This window comes from Pseudoliparis swirei, chromosome 15 (genome assembly GCF_029220125.1).
Source record: "Pseudoliparis swirei isolate HS2019 ecotype Mariana Trench chromosome 15, NWPU_hadal_v1, whole genome shotgun sequence".
Lineage (NCBI taxonomy): Eukaryota > Metazoa > Chordata > Actinopteri > Perciformes > Liparidae > Pseudoliparis > Pseudoliparis swirei.
In genome coordinates this window covers 11,160,019-11,179,194 of record NC_079402.1, presented here as the reverse complement: position 1 = coordinate 11,179,194, position 19,176 = coordinate 11,160,019, and the positions used below count along the sequence as shown (strand labels likewise).

The 19,176-nt window shown below is 42.1% G+C and overlaps 2 protein-coding genes across 2 annotated transcripts in view; both read left to right on the top strand.

Annotated features, from left to right (window-relative positions):
* Positions 1-4,501: 4,501 nt before the first annotated feature.
* swi5 (SWI5 homologous recombination repair protein) lies at positions 4,502-9,439 on the top strand. The gene is made up of 5 exons (XM_056432552.1): positions 4,502-4,667; positions 5,132-5,192; positions 5,308-5,411; positions 6,597-6,691; positions 8,852-9,439. Exons 1-5 carry the CDS (start codon positions 4,570-4,572, stop codon positions 8,914-8,916), a joined length of 423 nt encoding a protein of 140 aa, XP_056288527.1. The 5' UTR covers positions 4,502-4,569; the 3' UTR covers positions 8,917-9,439.
* Positions 9,440-10,107: 668 nt separating this feature from the next.
* Positions 10,108-19,176, top strand: part of slc27a4 (solute carrier family 27 member 4) — a 17,440-nt gene continuing 8,371 nt past the window's right edge. Inside the window, exons 1-8 of the mRNA XM_056432299.1 lie at positions 10,108-11,055; positions 12,641-12,802; positions 14,730-14,940; positions 15,102-15,285; positions 16,669-16,827; positions 18,192-18,261; positions 18,450-18,541; positions 18,907-19,016. Of these exons, the coding sequence (XP_056288274.1) occupies positions 12,642-12,802; positions 14,730-14,940; positions 15,102-15,285; positions 16,669-16,827; positions 18,192-18,261; positions 18,450-18,541; positions 18,907-19,016 (987 nt within the window). The 5' untranslated portion in view covers positions 10,108-11,055; position 12,641. The remainder of the gene's footprint in view (positions 11,056-12,640; positions 12,803-14,729; positions 14,941-15,101; positions 15,286-16,668; positions 16,828-18,191; positions 18,262-18,449; positions 18,542-18,906; positions 19,017-19,176) is intronic.

Genomic DNA, 19,176 nt, shown 5'->3' with positions numbered 1-19,176 from the left:
TGAAGAAAACCTTCAGATTATCATGGATTCTGTTTCATATTGCTACATTCAAAATCATTTATTTCTGCATGAATTGCACTGTAACAGGGAATAACTGTGACACTAGCATTCCACACGCAAGGAAAAATGATTGCAAATGTATTTATTTATTCTCTTTGCAGTCACCATCATTTACATGTCATGACACCACCTGTGCGATGACATCTCATCTCAGTGCGAGGTCTAGAGCGCTGGTTAGCGTGTCCTGCAGCCTGGCTCGGAGACGACCGCTTCATTCCACAGCTCCGTCCAACATTAAGGCTTCCGGAACATTTAGTCACAAACACCTGATGTGGGAATCAATACTGTTTTGATTGAGACGTTGTTGTGAAAGTGAGGTTGGAGGTTTGTGGCGACATCCTTCCATCACAACTGTCCAGCTCAGTAAGAGTCTGCCTCGTAACGAAAACAGACCCACGATCTATCGGCCGCCTTCCATCAAAGAGTCCTTCACCAAGGCTGGAAAGATCATATAAACACCAATCTGTCCCTCTGAGTTTACTCCAGACAACCCTCCAGAATGCGATTGATGATGTGTACTGGGATGGTGGTGCACAGTCGGAGTACACATGTGTATTTTGAGGTGTGTGTGTGTGTGTGTTTGCATACATGTGTGTACAGTATTTGGTTGAATAAGTGCTTGTGGAGGCTTTGTGAATTATTTAGAGACATAATCGCCTCCAGTGTAAGCAGAGCTGGTATAGCTCGGCCTTTAGAGGTGTATCGATGTTTTATGACATGCTTTGAATCATCCTCCTCATCTACCACTCATCCTGCAGCAGTGCGCTCACTCCCTCTCACCCTGTCTGCCCCCTGTGCACTCTCTCGCTCTAACTCTTCAGTACTTCATGCTGTGTGTGTGTGTGTGTGTGTGTGTGTGTGTGTGTGTGTGTGTGTGTGTGTGTGTGTGTGTGTGTGTGTGTGTGCGTGTGCCTGGCCCCCCCATGAATTATGCACATGGTGGTCATACTACCCTGCTCCTTCTTTCCTCTCCTCTCCTCGCTGTTCCAATATCTTGTCCTTGTCTGATTCCCTTTCCTTTCTCCTCTCGTGCTCTCATTGTCCTTACTTACTTTTCTCATGGCCTCCTCTTCCCATCCTCCCTCTTGTGCACTCCTTTCAAATCCTGCCTTCACGATGTGAGCCGTATGCAACCTTCTTCAGATTGTGAAAGATTCATTGATTTCCTTGAAGTTTGGTAGAGAAAAAATCATGGTTGTAAACTGTTTTATTTAGTATTTCTAGATGTTGGGCAAAAGAACATAAACTAAAAAAACAGCTACGATCGAAAGGGAATTGAAATTGGATTAGGCCAGTCACCAGTCTAAGAAAACAAGAGTGTGTTGAGCTTGAATGTTCATGCTCCTTGGAAACGAACAACCACATCGTCAATTTATTATTTCCCAGACAAGCCAATCACATCTAACAGGTTTTCTCATTGGTTGAAGTTTGCTCAGAAAAGGCTAGAAAATGGACCTACCCAAAAAAATCCGAATAAAAATGTGAAATAACTCAATTACATCCCTCTCCCTGCTTCACTCTCTGGGTTCTGGTTCTGGTACGGTGAGTGCTGGCACTGTCACACTGCCATGACTTACCGGGACACTTGAATAGAACAAAGCCATAATTAATGTTATTACACCTGTGCTTTCCCTTCTGACAAGTCAAACTGTCATACAACTAATAATTCACCCCTCCACCTGCACACTTGACAACTTCTATTTATGTTTGTATAGCATACAGCAGTGTGCTTGAGCATAGTGAGGCCATACAGGACATCCCTTGCCAGTATTTAAGTCCTTTATTTTGGCGTTCCCTCTCCACCAATATGGACATTACTACCGAAAATAAACATGGGCAGATAGTCCAAGCTTTGAGAGGTTGGTAGTACATTAGGAAGGAGCACTTTACCTGCAATAAAGACCAAAGTACAACACAAACAAACATGTCATCACATTAGCAATAACAGCAGATGTAACATTTTGGGGTGGCTTTAGCTCAGTGGAGTAAGAGGGCCGTCCCTCAACCGCAAGGTCGTGGGCTCGATCCCCGCTCTCCCCATTAGCTGCAAGTCAAAGTGTCCTTGAGCAAGGCACTGAACCCCCAGTTGCTTCCCGGGCGCCTCACCGCAGCCCACTGCTCCTTAATAACTAAGGATGGGTTAAATGCAGAGAACTAATTTCCCCTTGGGGATTAATAAAAGTGTATATTTATTTATTTTATTTATTTTCTGCAGAAAAAAATGTCCCCTTCATCGCTGCGTTAACAAATGTAACATATGGCTTTGTGTCCGAAGTTAATAAAAGCCTAAGGTGTAAAGCAGCCATTCAGAACATGCAACACACACACACACAAACAGACACACATAGGGATGCATATTGCTGTGTGTCAGATTTGTGGAGAAGTGGACATCCTCCACAAATCTCTCCCTCCTTCTGTTACACACACATGGCTGCGTGCAGGAGCCATTACCGCCCAGTGTGTGTCATCTTGTGATTTCTAAAAGGAGAGAAGGCCATGCCTCCTGTCTGAATTTTTTATTCCAGACCCTCAGTCTCCGTATAACAACTAATAAATAAGCAATGAATCCTGAGAACACAGAATGGACTCAATGGTATGTTCTCCTCACCCACAACACTAGATCCCTCTCTGTGTGTTTTAAGAGCTAAATCTGTTCCTGTGTTTCTCTTCCTTTGGTACTTCACCCATGAACTGTATACTGGCGATGACATATGTGTGGCAGTGACGGCTGGCCAATAGAGGGCCGGGGCATGGCCCCACCAACCTTGAGCCACAAATATATATATATATATATATATATATATATATATATATATATATATATATATAAACAAATTATAATAACTATATTAATTAATTATATTTATAAATTATTGTCAATATTTGTGTTTTGGAGATATGTAATATACCCAGCAATATTTGTAAAATAGGATATCTTTACAAAGTATATGCTTTTCCTGCATGTGCTCTCAGCCTGTTTGCGCTGAAGAGACGGGTCTTAGAAGCAGTTTAGCCTATTACAGATTAAATATATAAATGAGTGATATACAATTCAGCCGATCAGCGTCTTACAATAGGTTCAGCTTTGGGTTAAAGTTTTCTGGTCCAAAGAAAGCTGGATGCTGTCGTGCTAATGCCGTATTGTGCTTTATAAATCAACGAGGGCAGATCCAGCTTTGACAGTTACGGGAGTAAGAGACATGAAGTAATTGTCCGAAAAAAAATTAAAAACATGAGAACACCAGGACAAACATTGATAACACATTAATAACTCCATCAAGCAGCCATATTGGGCAAAGTGAACGTCGCTACCAGCTGGACGGACACAGGATTGTGGTGAAGAAACACAATGAGGTGGTGGATACAAACAGGCATACTTTAACCCTAAAAAGGATCATAGTAGCATCTTAATATACAACCATGTTCTATTATATATATATATATATATATATATATATATATATAATACAATATTTATATTTTATTATAAATATATTTATAATATTTATATTGTATATTCGTATCATATAGTATTCATATATCATATTATTCTGAATATTATAATATGATAAATATATATATATATACATATATATATCATACGATATATTAATATACTGAATTGTATGAATAAGATGTCCTTATTATGTTAGTGTTGGAATTAATGTTAAATATTAATCTACAAAGTAGAAATGCGTGTTTGATACTTGTTTTTCATTTAATCATACTGGGATGTTTATTGACATTGATTGGATGGCCCTACCAAAAAAAAATCCACCTGCTGTGTCGGTGAGCAGTTCAGGGTAGCAGTTTAGACATGAATCTATGCCTTTAAGATATTTTTTTTTCTTCCCTCAGTCAAAAAGGGAGTGGGTTGTTTCAGACAGACTCATAGAAAGAAAATATATATGTTGTGAGGGAAATCATCAGCGAGATGTTATGAAGGCATATGAGGTAACTTGTACTTTGTCGCCATCTAGTGGTCTGTTAAAGGTAGTGGCGTCGTTGATACATCCCAGAGAAACACATGATTTGACTAGTAGAATTAGCTTGATAACCCCTCTTAAGTTTAGCCGAAAGACTTCATTGGAACGGGCACACATAGTTTAATGTGGTGAGTTGTTTTGGAGTCACGTAATCTATAATTGCTCTAGCATACATGCCACAACTACACAACTCGAGTAGTCCGTTTCATTTTAGCCTCAGCGCTGATTACTATGTAACCATTAGCATTACATTTGTGGTCGTTTATGGAGAGTGATGACATTTAATAGTTTGAGAAGTGTCAGAAGGAGCGAACTAGTGTAAATATCGGTTTATTAAGCAAATATTATTAAGTATGTCCAAACTCTCGCGAGAAGAGTGAATTCATGGAAGTCCCGCTTCTCGGTTTCAAGAACCAATCAAGAGTCTGTTTACCATCAGCCGCGAACTGCGAACTTCCTACATTTCTCGGTGACCATTTGCTGTTACTATTATACCTAAACTTACTTTAATATTTAAGACATAATGAACACAGAGCAGTCTGATGAAACTCTCTATAGTCACGGTGACTGTCCAGCTTCAACACCGGAGGGTTACGGCTCGAAGAAAGGATCACTGAAAAGGTAACGTTACGTTGTACATCGTCTGTGTCCGTGATGTTGCCTCCAACACCTTTCTGAGCCGTAGGCCTACTGCTGTCGCTGTAACGTCAACTTTATTACGTTGCTGTTCAACTTATATATTTATGATGTCACTTGTAACCTTACCAGTTTTAAACAAACCATGAGGTAATTCCTTGCAATGTGTAGTATCTTGGCTACTTCCTGATATAAATACGACACTATGGTCATCTGACCAGCTAACTTGGTTTGATAATTAGCATTATTAAGCCATAGCTAGGAAAGTTATAAATACTTTGCTTCAAATCCTGAATGTATGTTTGGATTGCAGTTTAATTAAAAGGTTTGCACTCTTGCTTTAAACCTGTGCATTAGAGATTACTTTTTAAAAGTTAATGAACTTTAAAGAAATGTCATTCTTTATACATGTTCTCATCAGGTTTAACATATCGTATCTTTTACAATAGTTCTCTCCTTAGAACTCCCTCCTCAAAGATTAACAGAGTGCACTCCAGCTTCAAATCACCTGTAAGTGAACCCCATCTCGGTCTGTAATACACACACACACACACACACACACACACACACACACACACATCCATGTGTGTCCCAGCATCATGGCTGTCTGTTTTGCACCTGACAGCTTCAAGTAACAAAGAATGCGAATGTTAGTCCTGCAGAGGAGATAGCTGAGCTGGAGAAAAGAAGAGACCAGCTGGACTCAGAGATAGCACAGCTGGAGGCTGAGTGAGTACAGCTGTGTGTTTTTGTCTTCATGTATTTTAGTCGTTGAGGTCCAACTACAATGGTATAGATAGATATATACTTTATTCATCCCGGGGGCGGGGGGCAAGCAAGGTTACAGAGTAAGTATGAGAAAACATCTCAGAGCACTGGTCCAACAGACTGGTAGAACATCTCAGAGCACTGGTCCAACAGACTGGTAGAACATCTCCAACATCTTGCTGCACACATGGAAGGATCGAAGTTTCCTCAAGAAAAAGAGTCGACTCCTCCCCTTCTTGTACACAGCGTTGATGTTTGCCTTCTCGTTCAGTCTGTTGTCGATGGAGACACTCAGAAACCTGTACTCCTCCACCATGTCCACATCCTCTCCTAGAACTCTCAGCGGCTGTGGAGCCGTTGTCTTCCTTCTGAAGTCCACCACCATCTCTCTGGTCTTTGCCATGTTCAGAATATGGTGATTTCTACCGGCCCACTCCACAAAGTCATCCACTACTGCCCTGTACTCCTCCTGTCCGTCCTTAATACACCTGACCACTGCAGAGTCATCAGAACTTGTGCAGATGGTATGACCCCGAGTTGTACTGGAAGTCAGTGGTGCACAGGGTGAACAGGAAGGGAGACAGTTCCCTGTGGGGCTCCAACATCACTGACCACCGTTCCAGACAGCACACGGCCCAGCCGGACATACTGTGGTCTGCCTGTGAGGTAGTCAGTGATCCAGGAGATGGTGGACGCGTCGACACCGACCACCCGCAGCTGCTCACTCAGCAGCAGTGGTAGGATGGTGTTAAATGAACTAGAGAAGTCAAATAAAGTGATTCTCACAGAGCCACGGGTTCCATCCATGTGCGACAGCTCGTTGCAGCAGGTAGATGATGGTGTCAGCCACTCCCACACGAGGCTGGTAAGCTAATTGCAGAGGGTCCAGTGATGATTTCACCTGCGGTCGAAGGTGGGCCAAGACCAGCCTCTCCAGCACCTTCATCACATGGGATCATCGTGGGAGTTATGCTAAAGGTTAAGCATGTAGTGTTGATGTTTCTGTTTAGGGCAGGGAATCCATAGTGTTGATCCCCACTATAATACTTTGTATTACCTTTCATGCATGTGTCCCATGTGTGCTCTTCCTGGCTGATGTATTTTGTGTGCGTTTTTGTGAGACCAGTTGTGTGTATGTTTCTCCAGGGGATGCAGAGTCGGGGAACTGGAGCATCATATCGATATGCTGCATGAATACAATGACATCAAAGACATTGGACAGTCACTCCTGGGCCGTATTGGTAAGATAAATACTTGTGTGGACATTTTATGACACCAGTTTTTAGTAGCAAATAAAATGGGCATAATGGTCGCAAGGGGATTGTAGGAATGGGTCAAATGTTTCTTCCAAGTGAACTGAGGTGTGGACATTGTTTGATATGACGGCAACATGCAGCACAGTATACACACAACTGGTCTGCTGAATGTAGCAGCCTTTAATAGGATGCATCCTCCTTCCTCTGTTAGCAGTGGGCTTGTATACATGACAGACTAAGTCCATTTGCAGTTCCGATCCTGTGAGATGTTTTCAACTATTTCTTTGCAGACTCCACACTGAAAGAAAACAAGTGTTAACGAGATGACAGCTAACCACATCTGTCTGTTGACTGAGTTGACCCGTGTTTTAAAACCCTTGGCTCATTATTGACACGACTGATGAGACTTTCAGTCTTTTTTTTTCTGCTGTGATTTGGACCAAGGAAAACAAACTGTACAAAGCTGTCATCACATCCTTAAAACTAATTAAGAGATGAATGTAAATGTATATATATTAATATTTACAACATGGTTGTATGCAGTTGTTGTTGTTGTCACTGTCAAATACCTCATGGTATTTTGATAGTCTACGCACCAATTAAATATTATAGCTTATAATTATATCTGTGGAGAAAATAAATGGGAGTGTACTCCTAAAACCGGATATGCCCATCTTTATGTGAGATCAAATTGACATCCAATTTTCTTAAAGGTCCATCATCAAAGGAACATTTGAAAGAGCTATTATCTGATTCAGGTAATGCAACTATAGCTTGTAGGGGAAGTGTCGTCGAGTTGTTGTGCAGCTCGGCCTCAGAGGGCAACAGAGACACAGCGCTGATGCCCTCTGAGGCCTTAATTAAAACGTTGACAGTATTTAATCTCTGAACGGTGATTATGTTGACATTAAGATTCCATTGTGCCGCCTATAATGCCTTCATTTAATTAGATTAACACTTAGCCGGAAAATGTCATTGGTTGCCTCTCCCAAAGCCTCTGAGAGCGCTTTCATGGTCTGTCCAGTAATATGTTGTCTGATATTGTTAAGCATTGTTATCATCCATGATATGACGACATGCATATTAATATCATTGAAATTAGATTATCTTTGGTGTTTTTTTCAATCACTTTACTCTAATCACTGATTCATTTCTCAGAGGGATCAGAAAGTTGTGTTGACCGCTCATCTTCTCCCTCCAACCTTTGTCTTAATTCCTGTGGCACTGTAAATAAGTCTGTCTGGGCATACACTCGTACAAATGAAGAGGCTACAATGAGTGTAAGTCTGGGTCTTTAAACATGCATGTGTGTGCATAAGGGTGAGGAAGTGTGGAGGTCCCATATCACACTCTTCAATTGTTAGTTTAGAACAACTGGGCTATCTGGTGTTAAATCTATGTAGTGAGTAAAAAAAGTTGCTATCTCTTTAAATTCTCGGTCAGTACAGTACAGAAGCGAGTCAGGATGATAATGACCTCTTAGTGAATGGAGGTGGCGTTTCCCCTCTGTCACAATGGCAGTCTTTCACATCACTCACACACACACAATTACAATCTCTGTCTGCCATGCAGACGCATGCATACACTCACAAACTTCCAAATACAAACACTCGTTATCATCCTCAGCGCCCCCCCCCCCTCCAATCCTGCTCTCTCTCAAACACACACTTTCACAAAGAGTCGACACGAAACACTGTAGTATGCGGTTATTCTGAGAGGGAGGAGAAGGGCAGTCTGTAGGGTGAGAGGAGGCAGGAGGAGAAGCCCTGCACTCTTCCTAAGACAACTGTCCCTTGTGTCTCTTAGCCTGTCTGTCTCTGAGCCATTAAAGCCATTCTCACATCTCAAATCTTAAAAGTGTGCACATTTTCTGACGTTTAGAGCTTTATATTTCATCCAGGAGTTTCACTAATATATTTTTATAATATATTGTTATATATATATATATTATATTTTTATTATATAATAATATATATGTAGACTTTATCAACAGTGTATAATGAAGAGATTAATTTTGTGGATAAGGAGATACAAATTAAATTTTGTAATTTTCCTTTTCAGTTTGTATTTTAGAAATTCAAAGAGAGATTGTAATCCTTTAATCTGCTGAAGAGGCCTGACCCCCTAGTTTGCTATGTCTTGCAGCTACTCTCAGGGGGGCCACCACGCGGGATCTCTACAGCCACTTTGATCTGGAACTGGAAGACTGAAAAAAAAAAACTGTGAAATAACAGTGGTGAGAATGGTCCTCTTGTCCTCTGACCGAGGAGAGACGGCCTTAAAGGGAAAAGACCAAAGATTGATTTGAAGGAACTGTGTTGACATCAACCTGCTCTCTCAGACACAGGTCCGCCTATTTCCTCTGTGATTTAGAATATAGAATATACACTTTTATTATTATTTAACCTCTTTGCTGAGAGAGATTTCAAAAGTGGGAGTGAGTATAATACGAGGAGAATGAAGCGCTGCATGCAGACATTTAAGGCCATCTATTCAAACCATTAGTTAATGCTTTCTTCTGTTTTGACATTTGAGCTTATTGGTTTGGATAATTGCTGCATGAGGGTTTATTACTTTTCTGACTATGGTTGGTTATTTATCAAAAGAGAGAATACTCGAGCGTTAACTTAAAGTGTAAAATAAAATACACTACCTCTTGGTGCATTGTGCTTTGTAAGCTGATAATAACATGTAATAAATAAAGCTGACAGACCACCACAGACCCTATGTTCACACTTGTATTGTCACCTCATTGTCCACGATATAGAAATTGAATCATACGCATCATAGTTGTAAGAACTCAGCTTGTGAAATGAAATAGTTGTGCTATAAACTGTCAGAAGGTATCACGATACAATCACAATATTCAACATTCAACATTCATTCCTCCAACCATTGAGTAAATGCATTGAAGTGAAATAGTGTTGCTTGTTTTTCACTTTTATAACATGCCTGCCTGCTGAGTTCAACCCACAGTAGGACATCTTAGTTTGCTAACATGTTAATCACCACCCACAATTATACTTCAGGGGGAAATGATATTGGGAAACTATCACACTCATTTCAAGTTTCCTGTCTGTCGCCACTGTACCATCTGAAGTTTGATTTAACAGGATTTGGTATTTGCTTCCAATATTGAAAGAAAAAACTCAATACTGCTGCGCTTGTTTGGAAATGTCAGTAGGCTATGCTGAACAGACCACCCATGCTATCAGCACACTATACTGGACTTACACTCCTCTGAACCACTGATAATGTGTCTTCTTGGTGTGCGTGTGTGTGGGTGTGTTCTTGTTCCTTTTATCTTTCATTTACAGGTCAAAGCTCATCCTATTTTTCTTATCGTGATTTTTTAATAACCCAACACTCATTTACCATCTCAGTGTGGTAAATACAGTAAGATTGTGTATCAGTGAAACCAAATGATAAATGTAAAGCTTTGCCTTTTATCTGATAGTGTTGAAAATGCAATCAGCTGTTGAAAATAACAAACATGTATCCTCACTTGAATAGCTCAGGAAGTAGCAGAGACCCACAGCACTGCGTTTTGTATTGTTTAATATCTGGACCTATTATGAACACTATTAAATTTAAATGTCAGCCTCCTGCTGTCACTTAAAACTCGGCCCACGTTGTTCTGTTGCGTCACTGTGTGCGACAAGACTCGGTGTCCCGGACAAGATGGGAAAAGGCGAGTGACGCCCTGTTCTTCCTCATTCCAAGATCTTCCGCGGGGTCCCTCTCCTTTTAAGCCACACCGGTCCGCATCGGGGTCTTGTCACTACCGGGTGGAAACCCATCACGCTTTCTGCCCGCGAGCAGGCCGGGCCGCACCGCATTTCCTCTCCGCCAGAGCCGCAGACCCCGCCCCTGCCGGATGGGATGTATGAAGAATCGCGCTCGCCGATTGGCTGAAGCACCTGCCCCTCATCGCTTATTCCTGATGCACTGATGGGTAGCTGACGGCGGTGGGCGGGCGCCAGCTAAGAAAATTATAAGGTCATTTGAATTACGCTTGCTAGCGAGCTTATCGACTGCAATGATCCCAGATATGATATCAATAATTGCGACAATGGACGGATGATGTTGGCGGGGTCAAAGTCGACGCGCACAGTCAGGCGTATTTGACTCAAGCCCCACGGGAGGAGAGGAGCCGCAGCTCATTGTGGTGTCAGAGCAGGAGGGGGTCCCGGTGCGTGTGGCTGTCTCTTCGTGCGTTTCTGTCAAGCCGAGCGAGCCGCCGCGAGGCTCGAGCGGCTAAGCCGATCAAGGCGAGACCGCACGGAACCGGTTTCACGTCGGGGATTGCTGCGCACCTTCACGGTGTGACGGAGTGGACGAGCTGCAAGGTACGTAAGCCACCGACCGAGCTGACGGTGCGCTCCCGCGATGCTCAACTTCACGGGTGCCTCTGCGTATTGCGTGCTAGCGGAAAGGGAACGAACCCGGCTTTGACTATTGTCCTCTGGCAACCTTGTGGGCGATCGACCCTGTGACGGGACTCGGGAGGTGGCGCGACACTTTACTATCAAGCAGCTCTCGGTCTGCGGGGAGGCGATTTATGTAAACCTGGGCTACGTATTCCGCATGCATCGTCTCCATAACAGTGGCAGCTCTCACTGTCCACCCGCTCCCGAGCTAAGCCGATGCGCGCAATATGGTGCGCATCCAGCTATCCAGGCGCGCCTGATAACCTCCATCGGGTTAGCACGAGACATATTGTCCAGTAACGGTGGCCGCCCCAGGCTCTGAGGGCGCACATGGCACGGTTAGCGAGGCGTAGTCTAACTAACGGTGGGTTGAGCCTAGCTATCATTTCCTTCATCCACTACCGCAATATGATGCTACGCGCTTCTTGAATTTCCGGGTGTAGCGGCAGCGAATGATGAAGCTTTTTTCTTCTTCTTTTTTGTGTGATGTGGCTCATGTGCTCTTAATTCATATTTCCCCCCTAGACTTGTTTAAAAAAATACCATTTATGTCGATCCGTGGGAACATTCAGAGTAATGTAACATGCAGCGCGGGTCTATATTATTGCAGCAGACATATTGAATGTTTATCATTTAGTCATCATCATCATCATCATCATTGATACAAACTCATGCACGGAGACCGAGCCACACATAAGAGCTCCAGGTGTTCTGCCATTAAACGGACATTGTTCAAATGTGCTCAGTTGTTATTGAATTACAACCCTGCAGGCTTTTTCTTTTCTACATGGGCTAATGCATATCTAATAAGAAGCAGCAGTTTGTGTGAACCTATCGTTTCCTGCTTTAGGATCATCTTCCTAGCTATCAGGTGGCACTGAACACTAATGTCAACACGTGCTGTCTTCTGCTGCTCTCAGCCGTCACTATGGACACTTTGCTTTGAGTTAGGTTTTCCCTCAAGGTCTCCGTAGCCTTGGGTGTTATTCAACTGGAAGAGTAAATACACTCCACGGATTGTATCTGCTTTATTCTGCCTGTGTGGGACGATATGTATTTTATTTCAAATGTCTATGAACACTTGCATGACAATATTCAGTATTTAACCGGTTTCATATGGGTAACCTCTTGTTCATCTATTGCCACCGGTTTCATATGGGTAACCTCTTCCTCGTGTCTTGCCACCGGTTTCATATGGCTAACCTCTTCCTCGTGTCTTGCCACCGGTTTCATATGGCTAACCTCTTCCTCGTGTCTTGCCACCGGTTTCATATGGGTAACCTCGCACAGGATGTCTAACCAAAATCATAGATTACATTCTTGACGTTGTTTCTTTAAATACTATCGTGAGGATGTTAAACATCCGTTTTCTGTGCTTACCTTAACCACATGTAACCTTTCTCCTACTGAGCTGATGTTTGGTCTGAAATGTTTGTGATAGTTGCTGCGCTCCGCCGCCATTATCTGTGTGTATATGTTGATATGTACTTGTGCGTTCTTTCAGGATGATGCGTCTAGCGTGTGCCACAGCCCTGCTGTTCGTGCTGAGGCTGCTGGTGGGCTTGCCTTGGTACCAGGTTCTCCCGGCCATCCTGATCTTCTACCTGGGAAGTGGAGGATGGAGCTTCCTGCGGATCTTTGCCAAAACCATTGGCAGAGACTTACAGTAAGCATGGTTCCTGAACCCAGAAAAGTAATGTTATTTGAATACTATTCTTTTTAGCATTTCAACCTGCCAGGTTTTGTTTGCTGGAGTAGTCCTATGATTGTCTCAACTACGTAGCTGTAGTCCTATGATTGTCTCAATGTACTACACCTTTAACATTTGAGTGTTATTAAGCCTGAGAAGGACGATCCAGTGATGCGTCAGTTTGATTAATGTGCATGTGTCCTTGTTACTGTGATGACCCATTTTTCCGTAGGAGGAACATTGGCATGTTTTTTTAATTTATTTCACGTTGCAAAAATGTTGCCTTACATGTTTTAAAACCAGCTTCACAGAACTCAGCACAAGACCTGAGGCTCTGCTCGCTCCTGTTGTGCAGGTTTCAAAATGACACGTCAGGTAGCCTGAACTAAAGAACAAAGGACAAAAGTGAGGGATAGAAAAGAGAATATCTTTTAACTGTCTTACCTAAAGCCAATATTTACATTTGGGGGTTACCATAGTAAATGGTTTGTGATGCACTTCCTTTTTTTCTTGTACAGCCTTATGGTAAAACAGGACATTGTAAAAGTGTTTATGACCTCTCTATGACATGTAAGCCACACTGACCAAACCAGAAGTCATCAGCGCTTCTGTGACCCATTGTGTCCAAACAAGGGCCTCTGCTCTCTTATTGGTAAGAGTTAGAAATTACAGTTACAAAGGCATTTTGCTGAATTATCACAATAAGAGCTTGCCATAACTATGATAACTCCTTTTTAGACCCCTTACTAGCTTCCGCTACCTAGTTGTGTGCACATGCTCATATGCAAATACCCCTCACTCACACACACTAAGTGCAGTTCTGATGGCGTTGTCATTATTTGTCTATATGTTGATAATGGCTGAAGCCCCAAGGTTAACATTGTAAAATTAACATTGCACCATATCTCACCCTATCAGAGCATGCCCTTTCCCCAGTGACTCTAACATTACTATGTTGTAATGTACTGTGACAAGGCTGAGGTATTTCTACTGTAAAAAGCAGAATTGTTCACACCTTAATGCCTTTGTGAGCTAAACCAACCTCCATTTCTGTCCCTGCAAGTAGTGCTGATTGTCAGCACTTGGTGCAACAACTCTGTGTTTGCAATTCTTCTTTGTAAATAGTTGGAGGGGTTAATAATGGTGCGGTTTGTTTCCAATATAAAACTTGTGAAGGTGAATAATGAAAGAATACTTCACTAAAACTAAATACTATCAGGTGTATTGAAGATCTTAAACTAAAAGTAGCTTTGCCAACAATATAAGAAAGTGTCTTTCGAGAAAGTTGATAATTATAAAGTGAGAGCTGCTTGGAGAATATTCTGTTGCAACAGAAAGGTGTACCACAATATAGCTGTGAGGTAACGTGGCTCAGTAGATTTGTGTCATGTTTGTGTAATAATACAGTACTTTGAAGTTTGATCACTAGCTGTGCCTTTGCACCATAAATGTCTATTAGCGAGTGACATGGTTCCATGTGAGCAGACTTTACCCTGGGACCCATCCCATCCCATTATCTCTCTCATAATGTTTTATCTTTTGTGCCTTGTGTTTTTTGCACAGTGTGGAAACTGATGACCTTAGTTTGTCAACTACGGATGCAAATGAACTATGAAATAAGTATTTATAAATATTTAGCTTTGAATATCAAATTACTCTGAATTGCATGACCAGTGCTTTGGCAGATTTGCTCCTCCTAGCTACAGAAGAAGTGTGTTGTTCAATTTCTCGTCATTAATGCACTTGCTGTGGAGAGGATGTGACGTGGTTTCCATTCCTGTCACTAAAGTGCAAAAATCAACACCACAGACTGCTGCAAGAATTGCAACATAGTTATACCAGGAAGAGTTATTGTAGCTGCCTGTTTGCTCCATTTTAATCCTGTTTTCTCTTGCTCCTTCAGTGCGGCAGGTGTGCTATTGCAGGTGAAGATGAATGTCAGACGCCACCTCAAAAACAAGAACACCATTCCCAAGATCTTTGCCGAAACGGTGGCTCGCTACGGGGACAAAACTGCTCTGATCTTCGAGGGGACTGGGGAGAAGTGGACCTTCCGACAGTTGGATGAGTACTCCAACAGAGTGGCCAACCTGCTGCTGGAAAGGGGTTTCAAGGTAGGTCCAAAGAAAAGAAAATATTTCTGAAGGAATTGGGGGGGAAAGGCTTCTTCAATCCAGAATAAGCGATGACATGGCCCCTTTTCGACTCACGTTGAATAACAATAAACTTCACTCCATCGGTTAATGTTGAGCCCTTTTGTGGTTTCTTTCTTCAGGATGGTGACGTGGTGGCTCTTTTCATGGAGAACAGATCCCAGTATGTGGGCCTCTGGCTTGGCATGGCCAAAATTGGAGTGGAGGTAGCACTTATCAACTTCAATTTGAGACTAGAGGCCTTAGTCCACTGTGTCACCATCTCCAATGCCAAGGCTGTGGTGTTTGGCTCAGAGCTGAATGCAGGTAAGAGCTGGGAGGCTTGAGGAGGGGGATGTGCGGAGTTAGAGTTTAGAGAAACATCTGAAGGATATGTGGCCAGATTTGATTTTGTTATATTTGTTGCTGTCCAGCACTGATTTCTGCTTATGAGTGCTGTTGTGTGAGAGAGGTGAGTGGTGCAGAGAGAAAGCAACAGAGGTCATAAAAGGTAGATGCGTTTCAGAGGAGGTGTCTCTTCAATATCAGTCAATGGAGTTTTAAATGGCTGATGGAAGGGAATAAATAATAAAGAGGGAGTTAGAGAAGTATCTCCATCTTCAATCTGCAGTGTTAAAGGACCTAGTCTGAAAACCAAACTGATCAATTATGAACTCAAATAAAATGACGGTGTATCTGGAAAAAAAAATTGAAAACAAAAATAATTTGGTATAATCGTAAACTCTTTTTGTATAGCACCTTTGTTAACAGACCGATCTGAACTTTATTGAGGCAAGAGTGTGTACAAATGGAAACTAATATTGTGTCTGGATAATGTGTAGTACATGTAAAGGAAAAAAGCAGGAGACCAGAGACTGACACCTGAGGTACTCCACACATCAACGATTGTGTGGGAGATCCCAAAATATTATCGTTGACATGAAACATGGTTGTAACTGTCGAGCTTGAACTGACAACTAACGGTCACGCAAAATCTACCGTGATTGTTATTTTGAGTGCGCACTGATATGGAACGCTCAGGTAAATGTAAACAGCTGTGACATTATGGCTGATTAAAGTACACCTCGTGGCTCACACTCAACCAATCAGAATGCTTGATTTCATCGACCCGTATCATAATAATGTCTAGGGAACTAACTAACCTGTGGTGTTTTCTTATATTGCTGAGACTGGAGATGCTCACGATATGAAATTGCAGCAGCTCAGTTGAACGTCAAACATTAATTCGGGATCTATTCCAATCTCCTCATCACGCTCTTTTGCTTTTAAAGAGCTTTTGAGCTGTTCATCTCGGGATTGATGGAACAGTGTATGCGATGGATCGTGTGCTGGTCATGTGCTTTAAACCTTTTAAGTCATTTGAAATGCAGCCTCTTTGCAACAGAGCAGGCCAAAGTCAAGCACGTAGCGTTAATACTGAGCCCGCATGTCATAAGGCTTTTAAATTAAGATGCACTCTTTTTACAGGGGAAGGTATGAGACCTCCCTTCTAACATATCGATACTCTCATGCCCTTTTGTCACACTGCAGATTTATGTCAAAGTATTGCTCTCTCACTCCCTCACCTTACACCTCCTCTGTCGCTTGTCTGCAGTGGGGCGAACACGTTGTGCCCCATGAAGTCCTCTTGTAGTTTGGGATAGTGAAACGTATTAAACCTTCTTAAATGTGTTTGTCTTACACTCTTAGCGGTGTCCGAGGTCCACAGTTTAATGGGGAAAGAAGTGCAGATGTTCTGTTCGGGAGACTGGGACCCCAAACAAGTCCCACAGGGAACCGAGTGCCTGGAGCCCCTGCTGGATAATGCCCAGACTCACCTGCCAAGCCGGCCGGAACGCTGCTTCACAGGTAAGACCATGAACCGATCTTCGTGTTAGTAGTTCCAAGACGTACGTTTGATAAAAACACATTTTACAGATGCTTTGGAAAGTCATCTTAGGTGATATTTTTTGCAGTGTCATAACAATAATTCAGCAAAAAAACAACAGATGCCCTGGTCATGATGAGTACAGTTGGCTCAACCTAAGTAATACAGCAATTTCAAAAATGTATTAGTTTGCATTTACTGATACAACAATAGAGTAGACAAGTGATGAGTAATTACAATTGAAGCTCAAATAAATCTTATCATGTACATCATAACCTAATGAAGCAACAACTAAATGTATCATATGATGCTGAAGATTGCTCCTAATAAGATAAATTCAGCCTCAATTTGTCACTCTTTTGACTGGTTTCCTTATCTGGAATGGCTGATGACTCATCACCAGACATTATAGTGGTTTCCTCTTTCAAAGGCAACATGTAAATGGATTAAAGGGAGTACACATTGAATCCACGGTATTAACAATCAAGTCACGTAAATCATATTTGTATCACACGTTTGCCTTTGTGGGATTCACAATCTGTAGAGCGTACAATACAATCTCTCCTGAAAGCCTCGGTTCACATACGGGAAACTAGCCAGAGGAGACCCGCTCAGTCACTTCTGCTCTTGAACACGATATCTAAGCATGGACAGCCACACCGACTGCTGCAGCAATAAAACCTGTGACCTTTGTTCATGTTCACATTTGGCAAAACGTGGCACCCGCTCGGCTGATATACAACTGCCAAACAACTCGATGAAGGGGTTTTAAGTTTGTACATGGATTAAGGAAGCACATAGCCACCATAATCCAGATCTCTATATAAATCGGAGCTCAGAAGTGTATTTCTTCTGTGTAATGGTTGAAGTTTAAAACAGATAAAATCAGTTGTGAGCATGAAAGTACAATCCAAACATAAGTGGTTCATGGCCAGTGAGCCCTCAACTGAATTTAAAGCCCATTTGTATACATCTGGATGCAGAAGTTTGGGTCTGAACTGGATCGTGCTGTCTAAGCATTGACCACTTTGCCTACACATCCCACAATCCCAGTGAAAAAAGGCACTTGTTGGTGTTATTTTACAATCTTTAATCAGGGATTCTGCTATATTCGGCTTCTATGCATCAGCGCTTTAACTCATTCATAATTAGCTTTCAGTTAGAACTGTGCTCATGCATGTATTTAAAGATCAACGCCAGGCATTACACTCCTGCACAGCTAATCAGAAGTGAGCATTCAGCTAAATGTATTTTTTTTAAAAGAGTAAAACATTTAAATATCACGGCTTCATTGAGGTGTTGACATTTTAAGTCTTCTCACCCTCACCCTGCTGTCTTTTTTCAGATCGCCTGTTCTACATCTACACGTCAGGAACCACTGGGATGCCTAAAGCTGCTATTGTTGTGCACAGCAGGTAGGAAGGAGCCAAGCGGCGAACTAACAGTCACACAGGAGTTCTGCATCATCTCTCTTTGTTGATTCATGCTGCTTCTGTGTGTAGTATATATACTGTTAGATGAGAAACATATTAAACTTGTCGTTTTTTTGTTTTGACTTATCTTTCTACTTTCTTCTCTTGCTATGCCTCACCCTGGTTTTTAGGTACTACCGCATGGCAGCCTTGGTGTATTATGGCTTCAAGATGACTCCCGATGACGTGTTTTATGATTGCCTTCCGCTCTACCACTCTGCAGGTAAAACTATAAATGTGTGGGATTAAAGTTGATAATTTACAAGTTAAAATCTGCAACTTTCCCTTAAGACCTGTTTTGTTGCATCATTTCCTGCACTAAGTTCCTTATAATGAACTTAGCTTGAAACAGCATCCAGCCTCAGATAGGGACTGAAGCCAATTGTCAACGAAGAAGAGTTGCTATTGTCGACCTGTGTTTGAATGATGGTGTTTTCTGGCACACACACATAGTTTTGGGGTTCTTGACTGTATCTGCTGATATAAAATCGGGTACACATTGCTTGTTATTGCTTTTAATTATGTATTATTATGTTGGAGGCTAGATTGCTATGACCATGACGATATTTCATAACTATTTTACCACAGGTAACATTGTGGGAGTGGGCCAGTGCTTATTACATGGCATGACTGTAGTCATCAGAAAGAAGTTCTCTGCCTCGCGTTTCTGGGACGACTGTGCCAAATACAACTGCACTGTAAGTACTAACGTGGATTACAAGTCACTGCCAACCGTGTGGTGAGCAGAGTAGCACACCGCAATCTCAGTGTTACTCAAAAGATGAATTTCCTGTCACTTTCTTTCTAAATAGTATCCAGATTGTACGATCTTCGCCAGTTAATCTCTCTGAATCCATT

What these genes read in the sequence shown, in the direction of transcription:
- swi5 (XM_056432552.1), top strand. Translation starts at nt 4,570, where the DNA reads ATGAACACAGAGCAGTCTGATGAAACTCTCTATAGTCACGGTGACTGT. An exon ending in ACTCCAGCTTCAAATCACCT is followed by an intron (nt 5,193 to 5,307) that starts GTAAGTGAACCC and finishes TGCACCTGACAG; the next exon opens with CTTCAAGTAACAAAGAATGC. An exon ending in GTCACTCCTGGGCCGTATTG is followed by an intron (nt 6,692 to 8,851) that starts GTAAGATAAATA and finishes TATGTCTTGCAG; the next exon opens with CTACTCTCAGGGGGGCCACC.